Raw genomic sequence first — 22,153 nt, forward strand, 5'->3', positions numbered from 1 at the left:
CTTTAATAACACACTTTCTCTCGCCAAAATTTAATGAAGAATTAATAAAAAAATTTATGATAAAAAATTAATAATATAATAAATCAAAAAAAATTTCTCTCTATCTTATAAATATGATTGGAGTAAATAAATAAATTAAATCAAGTCCTATTTCCCTTTTTTGTCATCTTGTTTTCCAGACCGCCGATAATTTAAAAATAAGATTTGAGGTAAAGTATCCGAATGATTAAAAGTTAAACAGTTCACATTTTAATATGAATAAAGTTTTGCTTATTAGAGTTCATACGATTTCAAAGAAAGAGATAAAATGATATGGGAACTAAACACTTTACTAATGAGAGAAGAGTATATTATTTACACATAGCATAATACGTAATTGTAGTGGTTAATTAGGCTAACCAAGTGGCTAAGCAATCATAACAACTTAACTAACATATTTACATAAATTAAGCTACTCCCTCTTGAGCCCTAACCATAATTATTGATATAAGTTATAGTTAATTAATTGATATTAATGTAGAAGAGTATATTTATATTGGTTAAAATTATGTATCTATATTTATTTTGTAACATCCTGATTTTTATATAATAAAGAAATTGTGGAATTTAGGTTTTGAGGAAAAAAATGATAATAATAGAAATTTATATTATTTGAGGTTATTTAGAAATAATATCATGGTTAGATATTTAATTATGAATTTAAAAATTTAAATTTAAAACCATATAAGCAATATTTAGTTAAGATATAATACATAAATAATTTTTTTATGTATGTGTTAAAAAAAAAGAGAAGGTAGAAGGAACAAAAAAAAGGGGAGGAGGAAGGTTGTTGTTTCTAAGTCCCACATTGGTTAGATGAGGGAAGAGAAGAGGTGCCTTCATGTATAATTTAAAGGAAATTACAACTTATGGCCCAAAGGTTTGAATAATTAAATTCAGACCTATAGTTTTTTTTTAATATAATTTTGGGACTCACAATCCCATTTATTTTTCTCTCTTTCTCTCACGTTGCTCGGCGTTTTCTCGCAACGGGGGATTATTTTCTTTTTCTTCAGGTATGTTCTAACTTTCCTGTTTAGATTAGCATTTAAAAATTTATTTAATTAAAAAATTAATTTTATAGTCATTTTCTAAATAATATTAGCTTTGTAGTGATATGATTATTTTGTAGGATAGAGTAAATATTCTGATTAGAATTTTTCTATAGGATAGTTAATCTGATGATATGATGTATTAAAAATATAGATTAAAACTCTTAGAGATATAATAAATATTATAAAATATTTTCTTGAGGTTGAAACTCATGTTTAAGAATTTTTGAGTTAAAATCTAGATCTATATGATCGAATTTATGTGGAATCTGAGATGTAGGGATGAACCTCTGATTATTAAATATTTATTTAAGTATGAATAGGTATTTTTGAGGTTATAGAAAGGTGATTTGAGGCTTCAGGATAATTTTAAAATTTTTAATTTATTTTTGGGCAAATTTTTAGAATATAGAAGGATGAAATTGTGATACTAGAAGTAATTTGAGGCGTAAAAATAGTTTATTAGGGTACGAGAATTTTAGAAAAGAATTTGGGAAGTTAAATGAGGCATAAATCTTAAATTAGTGTTAATATGGATTATAGATCTAAGACTTTCTAACTCTTTAAATTAGAGTTATGTATTTTAATGTAAAATTAATACATAGTATTATGAAATAACTATGTAGATTGTGTTGACAAAGATAGTGGTAAAAGAAGAGTTGTGAAGGGGAGCTTGTTATTCAAGACACAAGGTAACCATTATTAATGTGTTGTGATGGGTGAGTTTGTGAATGGTTATGTGTTGTTTTATTGTTTGAAAAAAAATATGAATTTAATGAAAATAAATACTGTATATATATACTTGTTTGAAATTATTGCCAAGTGGGTTAAAAATTTATTTTTGTTTATCATGATGAGCTATTATTGTTCGGATATATTTCTGTTTGGATATTTGAATGATGCATGACTTGTCAGGGTATTTTAATATATGGTGTTAATGGAAATTTCTGTTCGGTTAATTATTACCACGTGGTAAGCCCTCATTGGACCCAATAAGTGGCGTGTCGCTTGGTCCAACTCACCTTTGGCCGGGTGATTTGGCGTCCGAGCTTGGTGAAAGGAGGATATAAGGTGCAGTCATGCAATTAAATACTTGTTCGGTTTGTTTGAAAATATTGTTCGGTTAAATGTTTTGTGTGCCCACTTAGCAATCGCATGATTAGTTACATCTGCATGCATCATTACATATTAATTTTTGGTTACTAGGACTTTTAAGTCTCATTCCCCATGGTTAATATTTTTACAGGAGCGAATCCGATCGAGAAAGCACCAGAGGTGTAATTATGGTGTATGAGACACCATCTTTTACGTTGCCTCTTATTTTGGATTATACAATGTATCTTGTGCTAACTTAGAACATATCTTCTTTGTGGAGCATGTAAACTTTAATCCTTTTTATTAAATGCATTTATATGTTCAAGAGGATTATGTCTGTCCCTTTTAATTTATGACCTCATTTGAATAACATGCTATGAGGATCATGTCTGTCCCTCATGGTTCTAATTGCTTTTTGAGATATTTTAAGACCTGTGGTATATTATCTTGGATGTATCATGGTAGAAATTTTTCTACCATGATAAGGGTATGATAAGGGTTCAATAAAAAAAATGAGTTGTTGAATTAATAATTTGCAAAAAATCAGTTTGTAAATTTGAGGGTGTTACAGGTTTCATGACCGACATAGATAAGACCAATATATAAAGCCTATCCAGATCTACACCATAACAAAACACAAGTCAACTTTCATGTGCTTTGTTATGTATTTAACATTAGTGTTCATCAAGTTAATGAAATCTAGATTATTCAAATTTTTATGTGGACAGCCTAGATTTAAATTTTTTTACTTTTTATTTTAATTTTTTATATATTAAAATGAAAAATTATAAAAATTATGAAAAAAGTATGCAAATCTATTTTTCATCAATTTGGACATATTTAATTTAGATGGTCTAATTTAATAATAAAAAATTTGATAATTTGTATAAATTGGATCTCCATATTTATTATAGACAGTTTAGATTCAAAATTTTTAACTTATAATCTTTTAAAAAATATTTTTTTAAAAAGTGTCCATTAGAGGATTTTTTTATTTCTAATATTTTATTTATCAAAATAAAAATTATAAAAAATTTAATATTAAATCTAAACTGTACAAAGTACATCAAGATAATTAATTTATAAAAATTATAAAAAAATTTAATATTAAATTTGACCATTTAAATTAAAGCAATATTGTTTAGATTAATGATAAACGTATTTATTATAAAAATTCATAAATTTTTATTTTGATAACCAGACTGTTTTTGGACACCGTGCGCGCAAGGTGCTCATCTGATGACCTGAAGGTGGACCCTTTTGTTATGAGATGAAAGTACATGATTTTTAGAGAGAGAGTGAGAGAGAGTGCTGGGGGTGGGGGCAATGGTATATGAGCACGTGAAATTTCAAACTCCCAGAAGCCAATCACTTTCCTAACATCGAGGGAAATGGCTGACGCAGTTAAAATTTGAAATTTTCACACCAAGGACATTATTTAAACTTTTTGAAAATTTATGATCGCGGCCTTAATTTATTTCATTAAGCGGTTTTCTTCCAGCAGTGGAAGAGATAACAAGTTGTTAAACCTTATTTTTAATGATAACAAATTAGAGAAGATTTTGTTTAACAAAAAAATTAATGTCATTTAAGGTAATTAATGAGTAATCAGACCTATATACACCAAATTCTGATAATGATTCCTTTAGAAGTAATAGTAGGCATTCTATCTTAATTACATTAGTACTAGTATAACTATTCCTCGGTTTTTAAGCTTTGATCTCTTTCATTTTTTTTTTTTATGGGTTAAGTATTTGACTTTGCCCAAAATTCTTTCAAGGCTTTTTCTGTCACATGCCTTAAGTCATTGAGAAATATTTTAGTATTATTGATCATTGTGTTCATATTTGTTTGGGTATTGAGAGTTATCTATCGGTATGAATAATTTACAAGATTTTTTGTCCTTTATACTGATATTAACTATAATGTTCATCTTAACATTACTAGAATATGGCATACAATATCGTTATGATAACCAGGATTAAGATAAATCCTTATAATAGGTTATCATAACATAAAAATTTAAGAAAAAATAATTTAAAAGTTGAGATTCTATGAAACTTTTTTAAAAAAATATTTGAGCTCAAACCATAATTTAAAATAAGTAAAAAGGAATAACAAAAACATGAGAACAAAAATTAATATAGACAATGATCAAAAGAAGGCAACTTGGACACCTTTCAAATTGTACAATCTGCCACGGCATATGGCACAAAGAAGAAAGTCCCCTTGCTTTGCAATGTACACCGCAGTGCATAAGCCTTGTGCCACGAAGCATTATTGCTATTATGACAGCACCTTCGACCAACTTTTAGAATGTTTTATTTTGCCATTCGACATCTAATTTGAGCGATTCAAGTGTCTTGTAACATCCTAAATTTCAATTCAAGAAACTTGTTGCTAATTAGGGATAAATTAGTAATTAGTTGATTAATTATGGTTTCGGATAATTGATTGATGTTGGGTGTGATTTGATTAGTATGTTAATAGGATTAATTGGCGAGACAACAATCTAGAGCATAACTCACAAACAGCAGTGAAAATTGTCTCACTGTGCCCATGTCGCCATATATGTTCATGCACCGCGGTGCATGGCACAAAAGTTGAATAAAGCTGACTTCAATTAGCTCGTGGTTTAGATGAAATAAAGAGGAAAAAAGCACCAGAGAGAGGAAAGGAAGCCAAGCTCTTTTAAGGCAAGAAGTTTTGGGAGTTTGCTCTGACCAGTGACTTGCCATATAAGTTTCATATTGCCATGTACTATGTTTTTACCTCAATCTTTCTAAGCTTAGTTAATAAAGAAATTGAATTAGGGAGTTTTAAGGGTTAGAATCTGAGGGAAAGGTTTTACAAGGACTTTTGGGTGCAAAATTAAAATTTTGTGATTGGTCTAAGGTTGATGGTTAAACCTTAAGGAGATAGGCTTGAATTGGCCTAAATGATCAGGTTAAAAAGGGTTGAAGTTGTTGATTAAATGAGTAAGAGGGGTGCTTTGATCAATTGAATAATCTAAGGGCAAATGACTATAAAGAACAAGTTAGGTGAACCTAAGAAGTACTGTTGAAATAGTTATAGATGCTAAATAAGGTAGCTTTACTAGATTGGAGCTTTGTGTTGAACCTAAAAACTGACTAAAAATGTCTGACTATATAGATTGAGCAATTGAGAAGTTGTTTATGGAATTTGCACCCTTGCGAGTTAAATGTGAGAACGGTAACTTTTGGTAATATATGTGTAAGGTAACTAGAGTAACTCTTTTGTCTATTGGTTTGTAAAATAATTTTTCAAGTATTTTATATAAACTTTATGCATTGTGTTTTATGAAATAATAGAGTAACAGTATTGTGAAAGAACTATGCATGCATGTGTGTGAGTAACGCTTGTAATGTATGTGAAGAAGCATATGCATTTGCATCCTCAAGTGTACCTTAGACTAAGGTAAGGGGTCGCAGCCCTACTTTGTGTAAGGTTAGAAAATCCTAAAGGTCCTAAGCGCTTATGATGATTTGTTAATGAAGACCTAAGAATATATGTATCCATGAGTATATCTTAGACTAGGGTAAGGGGTTGTGGCCTTACTCTATGTTAAGTTAGAAAGTCTTGATAGTCCAAGTGTTGAGCACGCTCTGTTGGTGGGGACTCAAGAGACCACCTATATTTGTAATATCTAGTTTAAGAATAGTGGTTTGATAGGCCTTGTTTCGTGTAAGGCTAGAAATTTTGATCCAAGCATTGAGCTTGCTCCGCTAGTGGCAACTGAGAGTGCATGAGCGTAGTGGATGAATGAGCATGTCATTATAGGTATATCTATCTATGTTGCTTTTTAATGAATTAATGCTACTTTATCCCTTGCATTTGATTTTACTTACTAATTAATATTTAAGGCTTATTTAAGTTATTGGGACATATATCTAACTCCTTTACCTTTTGCATACAAGTGAAGAGAGTACAAAAAGGTTGAGAAAGGAAGTAAGGAAAGACTAGCTTCATTTTAGTAGTAGTATAACTACCTTTAGTGTAATAAATGTATAATAATGTTGATAAATATTTGAGTTGCCAACTAGGATGCATAAATGTATATATGTGTGTATGATTGATGAGTTGTGATAATTTTCTTGTATATTTGATATTGCATCTTACCGGGTGTATAACAATGGTAAATACGTGGATAGACATAGATGTTATTCAAGCAAGTATATGTTATGTTATATAACTTATTCCACTAATAATGAATATGAATTGTTGTATGATAATATGTCATTATGTAAAACTTAACTAAATGGTGAGGCTTAGTTCCATTTATGTGTAAGCTAAGTAAATTATGATTCCTGACTCTATAGTAAGGCCTGACCTTATATGCGAAATTCAAATGATTGAAAGTGGAACAAGAGTATTTGTGTTGCATGGATTTGTGCTGTGCTTCATATAAGGCCACAAGTATATAGTGTAGCATTGAGAGGTCAAATTATGATTGTGATATATTATATGTGATATAATGTATCAATCAGGTGTGTTTAGTCCTATAGGACTTGGTTCAAGACTCAAAGTAGTTTAATGAGACACGATATGAGAACTGAATGCTTAGAGTGCATGTTTTTGAAATAAAAGTAACTTTTGTACTATGATGTCTAATTAAAGATTGGACTATTAAATCGTGTCCAATCTTATTTCATTAGATAGATTATGTTAAAATCTTTGTGAAGGCACTTGAATCACTCTAATCGAACATTGAATGTGAAAATGGTGCATGACAAAAGTTTATATCAAAAATCTATTATGATAACAAAATCTGAAATATGCACCGCAGTGCATGGTGGCAATGTTACGACACATGACACAGAGACAGAGCACATTGCTTTATACTACATGCTGCAGCGTATGGCTTTATTTTTTGTGAAAATTAGTTGTTTGATTTATCTATTGAGTAGGTGTGTGTGTATGCTTTTGTGAGCCCCTTTTATTAAACATATTTTCTACAAAGTTGGGATCCCACATTTTAAAAACAAATTAAGGGCTATATCTTTGTTATTGCATTGTAATTGTAAGTTTAGGTGTGGATGTGTAAGTAAGGCCTCGAGTGAAAAATAGGACTTCACATGTCCAAACATAATTTTTTAAGCCACTAGTTATTGGCACAAGTTTCACAACCAAACATTTTATCATTTAAAAGTTGGATACTAGACATAAAATTATCCTTCTTCCTGTCAAAACAAACATAAGGGTATCCAAGCTTAGCAACCAAGTGCAAATAACTCTAAGACCATTTGAACTAACTCAATTGGACCATAATATACCTAATTGTACACACATTCCGAGCATAATATGGTCATTAAAACCTCAAAAAACAACGACAAGCCTTTATCCCACTAGGTAAGGTCGGCTACATGGATTACAAGACGCCATTGTGCTCTATCATTTATCAAGCTTTTAAGAATATTATTAATTAAAAGATCGCGTTCAACAACTTCTAAAAGTGTTCTCTTAGGCCTTCCTCTACCCCTCTTAATCAGACTCAAAGTTATATGTTCCACTCTTCTCACTGGTGCCTCCCTTGGTCTTCTTTGTATATGTCCAAACCATCTCAACCAATTTTCTACCATTTTTTCTCAATAGGTGCTACCCTCACTTTTTCGTGTATGTTCTCATTTCAAATTTTATCTTTACGTGTATGTCCGCATATCCATCGTAACATTCTCATCTCTGCTACTCCAACTTTATGCTCTTGTTATCCCGTTAGAGCCCAGCATTCACTACTATATAACATTGCCGATCTGATAGCAGTGCGATAAAACTTTCCTTTAAGTTTATTAGGCACCTTACGGTCGCAAATAACTCCTTTAGCTGTTCTCCAATTAAACCACCCAGCTTGAATCCTATGTGAAATATCTCCACTGATTTCGCTATTATTTTGAATAATGGCTCCCAAATATCTAAACTTTTCCACTTGAGGTATAATTTGATCTCCCAATTTCACTTCCAAATTATTGTCAAATAGTCTCTTACCAAATTTATAATATAAATATTCCGTCTTACTCCTACTCAGACGGAAACCTTTCGACTCTAATGTCCTCCTCCATAACTCAAGTTTGCAATTAACCTCTTCTCTTGTCTCTGCTATAAGAACTATATCATCTGCGAAGAGCATACATTTGGGAATTTCTCCTTGAATATGTTCCGTCAAAACATTTAGAATCAAGTTGAACAGATAAGGATTCAGAGATGATCCCTGATGAAGTCCAATCTTTATAGGAAAATCCTTTGTTTGATCACTAGACGTTCTTATACTAGTTTTTACCCCCTCATACATATCTTGTATGGCTTTAATATAAGCAATCCATACTCTCTTTTTTTCCAACGCTTTCCAAAGCACTTCTCTTGGTATACGGTCATAAGCTTTTTCCAAATCAATAAAAACCATATGTAAATCTTTATTTTTACAATGATACTTTTCCATTAATCCCCTTAATAGATAAATCACTTTTGTAGTTGATCTACCTGGCATAAAACCAAACTGATTCTCAGAAATACTTGTCTCCAATCTCAACCTCTGCTCAATTACTTTCTCCCACAATTTCATGGTGTGGCTCATGAGTTTAATCCCTCTATAGTTAGTGCAATTCTGAATATCTTCTTTATTTTTATAAATAGGAATTAATGTACTTCTCCTCCACTCATCAGGCATTTTCTTGGACCGTAAAGTCACATTAAATAACTTAGTTAACCATCTCACCCCTTCTTCACCTAAACATTTCCACGCTTCGATAGATATACAATCAGGTCTGTTGGCTCTACCATTTGCCATTTTCTTAAGAGCTTCCCTTACTTCCTTATCATATATTATTCAATAGAATGACAAATTTTATTCTCCTTCACCAGTTACTAAATCCTCCAAGTTACTAGATGAACCCTCTCCATTATTGAAAAGTTTGGAAAAGTAAGTCTCCCATCTATTTTTAATTTCATCATCTGTAACTAAAATTCTTCCCTCTTCATCCTTAATATACCTTACCTGTTCTAGATCTCTTGATTTTCTTTCCCTACTCTTGGCAATCTTATAAATGTTTCGTTCTCCTTCCTTCATCTTAAGGCTCTTATAAAATTCTTCAAAAGCTTTAGAACGAGCTTCACCCACAGCTCTCTTAGTTTCCTTCTTAGCCATACGGTACCTCTCCCAATTTTTTTCATTGTTACACAAATGTATAGCTTTAAAACAGTTCTTCTTATACTTGATTTTGTCCTGTACACTATTATTCCACCACCAAGTCTCTTTATCTCTCGGACCAGAACCTTTTAATTCTCCCAAAACTACTTTTACAACCTCCCGTATCTTATAATAATTCAAGAAATGAAAATAAATCACTTAAAACCATCTCTGGGCCATTCAAACACACAAACATCACAATAACTCCACTTGCATTAGTATTTTAACCTCTTACAACCATTTCATTACAGTTACATTATCATAGGTTGAGTTACCTTCAAATCACAAATTCTCTTGCAAGTGACCCCAAAACAATATATGATCATAAATTGAAATATTTAATACAATCGATTCGTTATAAAATACCAAAAGAGAGGGGAAGAATTGTACAAAATTAATCTCCTTAAATCCCAGTAGAGTCTTCCTTCCTTTTGCCCCTATCAAACCCTTCACCTGCAAAATATAACCACAAGGGTGAGTCGAGGACTCAATAACCAAATAATTTAATCTATTTACAAGCATACAAGAATAGTGTATGAGTTTGTGAAATGGCAAGTAAAACATTCATTGCATACATATTAAACATATGATATCATATAACAACCTACACAATGCATGATCAATATTCTCTACCTTATATCCTCCTTATTTTTTTCAACTAAATTTGTAGACCAACAATGCAATAAAACACCCAAGTTCACCAATTGTGGGAGGCAGTCTCGTCTAAAGGTACCTTCACCCATTATGGGCTACAAATTCTCCCTTTTCTCAAATATCTGAGGTTTTGTATACCCAATCTATCTCAAATAGTATTGAGACTTGCAAACAAGAAGAAGACTGTGCACTGGGGCCTCCACAATGCCAATATGTCATATTGATTTCATACAAATATCCTCTGATAACGCTATGGTTAACTCTGACCATCTCACAATAATCATTCTCATAACATTTCAATCATATGCATATCACTTTTTAGCCATATTCATACATTAAGTACTAATGTTTCACATTGTATCTGATTTTGCAATCTTTAACAAATAAACATAAAAAAGAGGTTTTTAACAATAGGAAATTCTTTAGTCCAGTACCACATCACATGAATTTTCAAAACATCAACCATTCAAATATAAATCATTATTTTCATGATAAAAAAATATATAGACATATACACTTTCACAAACCTCATAGACATTTAAATATATAAGTAAAGGGATTAGATTATTTGATTATCTTAACTCTTTTACCATAAAAAGGGTTATTGTTGAAAAATAATCACCTTGCTAGATTCTACTAGCTCAATGAGACTCAATCAATATTTAATCTACAAAATTAAACACTTGTCATCAATTTTAACTCTAATTCAACCCCTTTTTAGTTTAGTTTTGGGTATCCACTATACCCAAATTTTCTCTTTAACACAATTAGCAATTTCAACACACTCTATTAATTTCATCTAACACCTAAACACTTAGTTTATATTAATTCTTCACCCATATTACTCTAAATCTTCAAATTTTCACTTAGAGTTTGTATAAACCCTAAAAAAATTCTCATATCACTACTAAATCCTCAAACTTATGTTTAAAACCTTGATTTAACTCCCTAAGGCCCTAACTAAGTCAATGGGTTTGGTTATAATCTAAGGGAAATTGAAACTTTTTAGCAAAACTATGTTTAAAGAAAATTTTCAGGAAATTTGAGTTCTAAACTTTGTGTGTAAGATTATTAAATTTATTCTTCACAAGGTCAATATGTGTAAAAATAATTTCTAAGTGAGAGTTTGAGTAATAGCAAGTAGATATATCAAGTTCAATTTCATACATAAATAGATCGTATTAACTAATGTTGCTAAAAATATAAAGAGTTAAAAGAAGAAAGATTGCAAACAATGATTTATCCTCGTTCAACTCCTCCTCTTGAGCCTATATCTAGTTCCTAAGTAACTATTTAAGATTTCTTCACTATAACTCAAGCATGAGTGGGTTCTTGTCACCTCAGTATATCCACAAATTCAGTTTAGGAATTTGTGAGCCTTTACAACAACTCACTTCACTAATAATCTTCTATTCCTAAGAGAACAATCTCCCTTAATTTTAAGGGAAATCTCTCCCTCACCTTTACAAAGATTTTAAGTATGCGAATCACTCAATTGAAACTCTCTATAAGAGTAATGATAAGTACAATGAAACTCTAATACTCAAATAATAAAGATATAGATGATCTTAGCTCAAGAATAATGATTTTCATATAATAAGAGTAATATGAACATGAATTTCATAGCTTGATGATTTTTGAGCTTGTTAAGATGAGTTTGGAGTGTTATATTTATAGTCAACAGAGTAGAATAAGTGTTATAAACATCAATTGACCATTTATAGACGTTACATAGTAATTATAGCCGTTGGTGCAAAATCTTGTGAGTAATTAGTGCTGATTCACGCATAAAAAATGCATGTTATAGTGCCTAGAAGACAAATCATACAAGGGATCAAGGTGTTTTCACACGTGATTTGGACCATAATGGCTATAAAATGAAAAGCAAGGCTTTAGAGGTCATTTCTCGCATGTGTACAAGGTATTTCACGTGTGCTTTAGCATATAGAGGCTATTCAATGTGAAAATAGGCTTTTGAAGGTCATTTCATGCATGAATACAAGGTGCTCTCATATGAGATTGGACATTGGTGTTAAATCATGTGTGCATGATTGTTGCTCTTACATGTGATTTTACAGCTTCACTTTACATAACTTTATAATGTCCTAATTCACTCAATATAATTCTAATTTGACAACCTATGTATCCTTGGAAATCTATTGAAGTCTAGTTTTCAATTAAAGAAGTTTCACACTATTTAATGTATATTTTAAGATATGATCACAAAAGTGGATAAAGGTCAAGATTGAATGCCGTGCAAAATCAATATCTCAATACTCAACTTCTAAAGTTTATATCTTTCTCAATAAAACTTCATTTTAAATAAATAAACTATCATTGAAAAGATATTGGAGTCTATTTTTAAATGAAATATTTTTTATGTTAAAATAATCTTTGTAGTGAGGGATATGATATAAAATATAACCAAAAATCAAAACATATTGTAATGAGAGATATGATATAAAATATATCCAAAAATCAAAACATATTTTCTACACAATTTCCTTTTCAAGGCTTAGACTTCAAGTGTTTATGAATTTTTCAACTTAACTCTATTTTGAGTAAATAAAACAACTTTGAAAACTTTATGGAATTAGTAATCAAAACATTTCAAACTTTGTGAGACATATGTAATTAAAAATAAAAACTATGATTATAAAAAACTATATCTTACTCTTTCTATTAATAGCTAAAATGCATGTTTTGATTTGAGATATTTTGAACCAATACTTCATATCTAAATTAATGAGTTTAACATAAAGACTTCTAGCTTAATAAAATTATACCTATAAAGTCTAAGGCTTCCAAGATGCATCCAAGCTTGTATGAATGACTTCAATCTTCTTAAACTCTTCTTGGATCATCTTTCTCTTTATCTTTATATTTTTGAATTATGATTGTAGCATATAAATGATAACTTCAACTTTGTTCCTCTTCATGCTTACTCTCATCTTCACTTTGGACAACTTTAAATGATATATCATAAATAATAAATAAAATGATTAGTTCAAGTATCAATATGCATATATCCAAATTATGAAAGATAATATTATGAACATTCTTGAATATAGAATCAATTTAAGATGAGAAAAAAATATGATAGTATAAAATAATTTTAATAGACACAAATTATTTTTCCAAATCTCACATCATATGGAATAGCATAAGTAAAAATACTTTAAAGCTCTTGTTCGATAGATATAGTTAACTACTATATACGTGAAAACAATTAGGTATAAGTATAGTTAACTCATTAGCACCAAAATTAATAAAAACTAGATTTTGCAGTAAAGTGCAACCTAGGTCGTCTCCCTAAGAGTCAATAGAGTAACTATTTGAATTATGATTATGAAAAGGTAAATAATGGGGGTTTTTTTATGATGAAATTAAAAACTAAATTAGAAATAAATAAATAGAGGAAATTCAACTAAGAAAATTACCGAGAATAAGCAGCGCAATCAATCACAACCCAATCACCTAAATTTAACCTTCCTCGTCTACAAAATAAATTAATTTTATTCAACTTTATTATTCTGGTTTCATTATATATTTCTCAAATTATCATTCAAGAATTAAACAATAAGTTAAGTTATAGATTAATTGAAATCTCCCTTAACCCACAACCTAACAATTGTTTTATAGCCACACCAAAAACAAAGCATGGATAATCACCCAAGCCAAGCCAAATTACTCTTACAATGCTATATCAATCGATTATAGCAATTAAAACCTCAAATAAAATTTATAACCCAAAAATTATGCAATAGAGCTACTCTAATCAGCAATAGCAATTAAGGCATAAAATTTATAGGTAGAGAGAAGAAGAGTAAATTGAAATAAAGTTAGAATAAAATCTTCCCTGAATATTAAAGACTTTGATTAAAATTTAGGATCATAGTTTGTGATTGATCACACCAAGAAAATTAGCTCTCCATAGAACTGAAAATCAAACAACATAAGATAAGAAATTGAGAAGCCATGCTGGAGGAATCGAAGAAAAAGTGAACCGCAATCGCTGCTATCCTATGATTTTTTTCCGTGATGCCTCTGGTTCTTTCTTTTTTTCAATTCGTCCGGTGATGCCTCCGTCCCGCGTTCGTTCCTCTCTTTCATATATATATATATATATATAATATATATAATGTCATGTGCCTCCCCCAAAAGAAAATAAAATCTAATAATTTACTAAAATGATAAAATTATCCTAAATAACCCTAATTAAAAACTACACTAAAATACCCAAAGTAAATTTAAACAAAATTTTAAAGATTTAATTCTTGATTTGATCTCCAAGCATGGCCAAATTCTTCTTATCCAAAATATTCTCTATCAATATCTTCCAAATTGAATCCAAGAAATCTGCACAAATAAAATAAAATTAAATAGCACCTGTGCAAAAATATTAAAGATATTATTTATATTTTAAAATCAAAGATTTAGTTAGTTAAAATTCTAAAACTGAATATTAGCTAATAAAATCAAATAATATCTAATTAAACTCAATTAGCCTTAAATAAATATTTAAAAGTCTAAATTAAAAGAATAAAAATATATAAAATTATCATTTATCACTCATCTATATTTGTTATCATCAAAACTTAAGCTAAACACAATGTCCCAAGTCATTATGTCCAACATTTTCTACCAGCATTCTATTGTTATATTCATTATATCTGATCTTCATTGATTGTAAATATACTTTTACAAAGTTATAGATAGTAGTTGTTTATTCCAAAACATTTATTTATCCCCGTTTTCACTACTTGAAATAGAAGATTTAAACTTGAGGAGCTTAAGAGGTTAAATCATTATGTAACACTATAAATTTTAAAACTGATTTCTGCATATTAATAATTTGATAAACCATTTTAAAAGCATTGAACTTTTACCATGGTAGAAAAATATCTAGCATGGTAATAAAAGATAACACTCCTTTTAAAAACCCTACCATTATAGAAATAAGTTCTTCCAATAATAAAAATATTTCACAATTAGTCTACTATGGTAAAAAAGAATCTATCATGGTAAAAAAAAATTAAACATAATAAATCTACTTTACCATGATAATTAAGAAAAGCAATCACTTTATTTTATACCTAGCAGAAGTACCATTTTATATAGAATACTCATTGGGATCCCTTTTAAAAGAAAATATCCAAAACCTATTAATTTATTCTAAAATCATAAGTATTCAAGAAGCATGGTGTCCCAGGACAGTGTTATTTCAAATACAATATATTGATTATATCTATTTAACCATTAATTTGTCAATGTTCTTCGAATAAACTCATAAGTATATTCGTAGGATAACTTTTTTTTTTCTAAAACAATCAAATCTATCATCAATGCCCAACAAGGCCCAAACAATATATTTCTCAATATATACCAATAATGGAGTAAATCTCTAACCCATTTGCATCTAGCAATAATTCTAAACACGAGCCATGCTAAAATGTGGTAGTTTACATTATGAATCATTTCATTAGTTCAAAATAAGTGGTAGACTATGAGAGATATATAGAATCCTCATGGTACCAAATTCTAAACTGGTTAGGGGCTAAGAGGGACAAACATAATCCTCATGACACCAAATTCTAAACTAGTTAAGGGCCAAGAAGGACAAAGAGAATCCTTTTAGCCATAAAGATGCAATTAATCATAAAGTGAACCTACATGCTCAATAAAATAATAATCAACCTAAATTAGCATAATATATATTGCATCTACAAAATCAAGAGACATTTCAAAGAGATGGTCTCTCATACACCAATCATGGCTATGGTGCTTCCCTAACTGAACTTGTTCATGTAAAAATTGTCAACCACAAGGAATAAGACTTAAAAGTCCTAGTGTCCAAGATTAATATGTAATAATTCATGAGAGGCAATTAATTATGTGATTGCTAAGGGGGCTATTATAACATATCTTTTCATCATATGACATTTAATCAACTGAATAAAAAATAGTAAATGCATGACATCATCTTATTTCCCTCCATTTCCTTGCTAGGAACTGAGTTACTCGGCCAAAAGTGGATTCGACCAAGCTAATAGCCACTCATTGAGTCTAATGAAGGCTTACCATGTGGTAACTCAACTAAACAAAATCCCTACCAAATAATTTTTAATATACTTAACAAGTCATGCATTTATAAGCAACAACTGAACAAAAATTAATTGGCCCATTCTTTATTTCAACCAAACAAAAACACGATCAAACAATTTATCATGCTTTCATCTGTGTCAATATTCACAAACATTCATATATATATATATATATATAAATTAAACCCACTTGACAATTATCTCTGAACAAAAAATGTACATATATTATTTTTCAACCAAAAATCAAGATTTTTCAAATAGCAAAACAAACACACAATCAACCACATACATGCACTACCATACATTAATAATAGTTATCCCTTGTCTTGGACAAGTTCTCCTTTTATAACACCACTTTATTCACTTCCTTGGTCAACCCAATTTACACAACCATTTTATATAATATTAATTTTATAATTATCAATAATAATTAACTATAATTATAGAGTTAGGGAGTCCAGACCTAACCCACACTTAGTGTTAAATCAAGGTTACAAGCCATCTTAACCCTTTCAAAAATTTTCTCTAAAATCCTCCTACACTTCTATACCTTAAATAAATTCTTAAATCATTCTCAACATCAATATTTCATCATTACATATTTAAAAATTTATCCAAAAATACCTTCAAAAATCAATAATCATCTTCAAGCATTAAATCACCATTCCAACACCTTAAAAACATTTATCTATGCCCAAATAAACAAATATACATAGAAAAACATCCCAATAATTCGAATTAATAATAAAATTCAACCTCAAAGGCTTAGGGTTTCACCCAAAATTCTCAAATTTGAATTCTAACAAATACATGTTCCATATTATTTGTTACACTCTCAACAACCTGAAAAACCAAAATAAATCATCATAAGTTCAGATTACGTATCCTATAAAAAAACCCTAATATGAAAATCCTCCCCAATCTCAAAGAAAAATAGCTAGAATGATATAATGGAGGACAAGGAACTCACCTCAAGTGGTTTCACAACCTAAAACCAGCCCTAGGATGCCAAAAAATCATGCCCTAACTAAGCTTTGTTGGACCTTTCCTGAGATTTCCCCCTCTAATCATGTTATTTTTGATACACAAAACATAGGCTATTAAAAAATGCCTCGACCATGCAAGGATGGGATAGGCAAAAACCTATCCATGCATGAACGCCCTTTTTACTAAAATGAGTTGTTCTGCCCTTCTATCATGCTGGCCCATTTCTACCCTTTCTGGGCCCCAATTCTGCCTAATAACCTATTTTGGATCCTATTTATTTCTCTACTTTGCTTCTAGGTCTAATTTTAGTTTTAAGTAATTGCCTAAACACCTAAATAACCTCAAATCACCTCGAATACACATTTATTTTTCTAATTAATCCACAAAATAATATTCAAACCCATTTGAATTCCTCAATTAAAACCTCAATTCCAAATAATTTCCTAAACACCCAATAAACCTCAAATCACCTTGACTACACATTTATTTCCCTAATTAATCCTCAAAATAATTTTGGTAGAGTAATTGGATAAAATTGCAAGTTTGACTTAGGGATTGGACATAAACTCAAATGATTAGAGTTGAACTAGGATAATACATGTGCAAACTTCTCTTCCCTTTACTTAGCGTTCTTTAATGATACCATTCCTAATTTATCTATTTTATTCTTGTATTATTTGTCAAATTTTTATTAAGCCCAATTTACCTCCCTCTAGGCGATTTTATACAAGTGTTTTGGGAATTTCATTACACCATTTTAAGAGATAGAGTAATCCATTAGGAACATCTAAGGGATTTTACAAGAGAAAAAGTGAGAGAACAAATAAGGATGAGGAAATAATAGTACAGGAGAAAAATTATTTTCATTGAAAACAAGTAGGGTGATTGAGGTTTGATTATAGGGATAAAAGGGCAAAAATGTCCTAAAATTTTTTCATGGAGCACACCTCATATCCTTTTTTTTTTTGTTTTTTTGTTTTTTTGAGCAATATTGTGTGCGGAGCAAGAGACTAAAATCCCTTTCTCCATTGCAGCGAAAGATTCGATCGCCACACTATCTCTATAATAATCCGTCATCCCACCTCCAAGCGATAAGGAAAGGACATTGACGTTGTCTGAGATGGCCCTCTCGATGGCCGCCAATATATCAGAACTGAAACAGCCTCCTGCCCAGCAAACCTTACAGGCAGTGAATTTGGCGCGCGTGGCCATCACACATGCCGTCTCAGCAGCGTACCTGAAGAGGCTTGCAGCCTGAACCACCAATCCAGCGGCCATGCTCACAGTATGAGTCCCATGGCCATCATCATCTCGTGGAGATTTCGACTCTCTCGTTTCGTCGATTGGCCCCAAGTAGCCTCATAGCTCGTGTTAAAAATAATACAAGATCACCCTACCATTAGTGATGATTGTTAATAGAGTCAATAATTTGGACTAGTTCGAATAAAACCGAAAAAATTTAGAGTGTAATTTAAAAAAAATAATATATTTTTAATATTTGGACCTATTCTCAAATAGGCTTGAATACCCCAATAATATTTTAATTTTTTTAAAAATGTATAAAAATTATATTTTATATTTTATAATAATAAAAATAATTAATTTCAAGCTAAAATTAAATTTTAAAAAAATCAATAATTTAGGCATTTACGCTCGAATAAGTCTAAAAGCTTGAGAGGGTTAAAGTTGAGCCTGAATATATGTATTTTTTTTTAATAAGTCTAAACTTATTCAAACTAGCCTAAATAGATTTTGATTTGATTAAATTCAACCCATTTAAATTATTAACTCTAACTGTTAATTTGATTTTAACTATCACAGTCACATGACACTTTTTAAATTTTTTTTTTTTTTAAAAAAGAAACAGAACCTCCTTTTTGGCCATAAGACGTAATTCAAAGCAATCAGATCAAACAAAAGGTCCATGGAGAGACAATAAACTTTATGTTTTTCTTTTTTGAATAAAACGAGGGAACACTTTCATTAGAAAGGAAGCCAAGATACAAACAAAACACTACAAAATAGCCAGGTACAAGAAACAGAATGCTAGAAAAACAAAACAGAACCTAAGCCCAATCACAGTAATGTAAAGGATGGGTGTGCAAAACAAAAAAACAACAGTAAATTCAAGTTTCATATAAAAAAATTTATTATCAAAAAATCTTAAAATTTATAAAAAAAACTTTTAAATTTCAAATTCTGTATATTTATCACTTAACTAAGAATATTGAGAACTGAGCGATGAACATTTATAACTTGTTATTACAAGTTATTATTTTTCTTAACAAATTATAAATGGTCGTTATTTAATTGTCAATACTCTTAATTAAGTTGTACATATGCAAGATTTGAGACTTAAGAATATTTTTTAAATTTTATAAGACTTCTTGATAATAAATTTTTTTATGTAAAATTTAAATGTAATTTTTTTATAAGTGGGGATAAACTATGAAAAAGGGAAAAAGCAACAAAGGCAGAAAAAAAAATAAACAAACAAACGAACGAACGAATACGATAGCAGAAAAAAAGACCAGACAGCAAGTGAAAATTAAAAAAAAAATTCAGCTAACTCCAACTTACTCCTTTTGCCTTTCAATCATCCCCGCACGTGTATTTTTTTTTTCCCCCAACTCAACTGTACTTGATTCCTTTACTTCCTGATCACCATCACAATGTATGCTGTGAAGGGAGAGTCCCACTTCGACCTCCCAAAACACATAAATTTATATTTAGAGTGGAATATGATCTGAAAACTTTCGACAAGCTCAAAGACCTTAAGTAGAAATATATTTATTTCCAGATTTTAAAGTTTTATTTTTTTTATTTTTTATAAAAAAATATAAAAATTAATAAATTTATTTTATTATTAATTTGGACAATACATATTTAATCGAATAGTCCAATTTAATATTAAAATTTTTTATACTTTTAATAAATTGACTATCCAGATGTATTATAAAGAATCTGAATTTAATATTAAACTTTTTTAGAATTTTTATAAATTTTTATTTTTGTAAATATAATATTAAAAATTTAAAATAAAGATAATCTTCAAACTAGAACTTTAAAAATTAAGAAAAAGTTGTAATTTAAAAATTTTAAATCTAAACTGTTCACAATATATCTCAACAGTTAATTTATAAAAATTTTAAAAATATTTAATATTGAATTGGAGCATTCAAATTAAATTTGCATTGTTTAAATTGATGATAAAATATATTTATTAAAATTTATAATTTTTATTTTAATATATATAAAATAGAATATAAAAATTAAAGCTATAAATCTGGACCGACTATATTGAAAATCTGAACGGTTCAAATTTCTTATCAACATGAGAAGCACGGAAACCAGATGTGATTACCCTAACACTTTCTTAATCCTAGATAACCGTTACCATGCTATTCTTTGTTTTGTTTTGTTTTAATAAAAAAAAATCATCGGCATAATTACTACACAGATTATGTTAATTTTTAAAAATCATCCGTGGCCAAAAAAATCATGTGACTCATATATTATATAAATATATGATATCGCAGTTCATGATGGAGTTGCAGGGTCTGATTGAGCTCAATACTTGTTACCGAATATCATTAATTTCCGTATTTATTATATAAATAAACACTTAGAGTTCATCATTTTTACATTGTTCATATCTAATCTAGATTGTCCATATTTACAACTTTTTACTTTCATTTTTTTAAAAAATTTTTTTAAAAAAATATAGAATTTAAAATAAATACAATCTCTTAATTATTAGTTTTTAAATAATAATTTTTATTTAAAAAATACTCATTGAAAAATTGTAAATCTAGATAAAAAAATTAGGTCTAAATGATATAGAGGCAATGAGCTCTCAATGTGCATCTATATAATGAGCACTGAAATTAGTTTCATTATAGAATGCAGGAGGGTTTGGTGCTTTGGTGTGATGGTTGGGAATTGGAGGCTGATGAGGATGAAAGAAGCCAGGAATAGCCATGTCTAAATATTTTTTTTAATTTTTTTTTTTAAAATGAGTCAAAGTGGATGCTATGAGGTAATAAAAGTCAAACTAATGATCAACAAATATAATATTAATATCAAGGCGCTATTGCATTCTTTTGAAAGTTTTAAAACAAGATTACTCTAGAAAAGATTTAAAATAGTAGGTGCCCCTCACAAAAAATTTAGGATATTTTTATCCTTTTAAACCCTTGACTATATTGAGGAAATGAATTCTTTTATATGGGGTATTAAAATTTTGTGGAGGAATACTAATAGTTAGAGGCTGGTTAGAATCAAGATATAAGATATTGATGTGTTTGAGCCTTGAGCATTAATAAGGACTATACACCTTGTGCATATGAATGTATTGATTAATAATAGATTATTACAGTTAACGGATGAAAAGGTGTTACTCAATGAAAATATTACTGGGGGATGCGTGAGAATGTGTGTTTGGAAGATTGGCGTAAGAATTTTAGTTTCTAACAATAAAGAGTGAATTGGAGATAAATAAAATTTAAAATAAATGTATATTGTTGTTCCTGAAATATTCTTTGAGAGGTGTTTAGCACCTTAAACTATTTACTGAAGTAATTTTTTTTAAAATAATTAAAACAGAGAATTTTTGTTCTTGTCATTAAATTCTTAACATCGACTATTAGAAATATTAATTGGCCTAACATTAACAGTTAGAAATTTTAACAGAAAGGGGAAACAATGATTTGTTTTAATTATTTTAGGAGCAAAATTACTTTAAGCAATAGTTTAGAGCGCTGGGTAATCGTTGAAAAATATTTCAATGATAAAAATATAATTTCACGCTAAAATTTTATCTTTGTTAAAATTTTTTTTTTGTAGATTATGTTTTGATTAAAGATGTATTTTTAAGAGTATACATTTTCTATATATTACAAAATTATCATCTATTTTCTTAAAAATATTATTGGGATTGTTGTTGTCGGGTTTGTCGAAGGGTTTTAATCAAATACAAATTCAAATTCAGGTATTGTGTATTTAGAAAATCTTATTTGTGA

The 22,153-nt window shown here is 29.4% G+C and overlaps 1 protein-coding gene across 1 annotated transcript in view; it reads right to left on the reverse strand.

Moving 5' to 3' along the window:
* The window catches only part of LOC129313959 (U-box domain-containing protein 52-like), a 30,333-nt gene extending 11,923 nt beyond the window's left edge, over positions 1 to 18,410 (reverse strand). The window contains 1 exon segment of the mRNA XM_054957343.1: positions 18,144 to 18,410. Coding sequence (XP_054813318.1) covers positions 18,144 to 18,410 — 267 coding nt within the window.
* Between the last annotated feature and the right edge of the window lie 3,743 nt (positions 18,411 to 22,153).

The sequence above is a fragment of the Prosopis cineraria genome, unplaced genomic scaffold, assembly GCF_029017545.1.
Source record: "Prosopis cineraria cultivar Desert tree isolate PC_DT_omini unplaced genomic scaffold, ASM2901754v1 PC6, whole genome shotgun sequence".
In the NCBI taxonomy this organism is placed as follows: Eukaryota; Viridiplantae; Streptophyta; class Magnoliopsida; order Fabales; family Fabaceae; genus Prosopis; species Prosopis cineraria.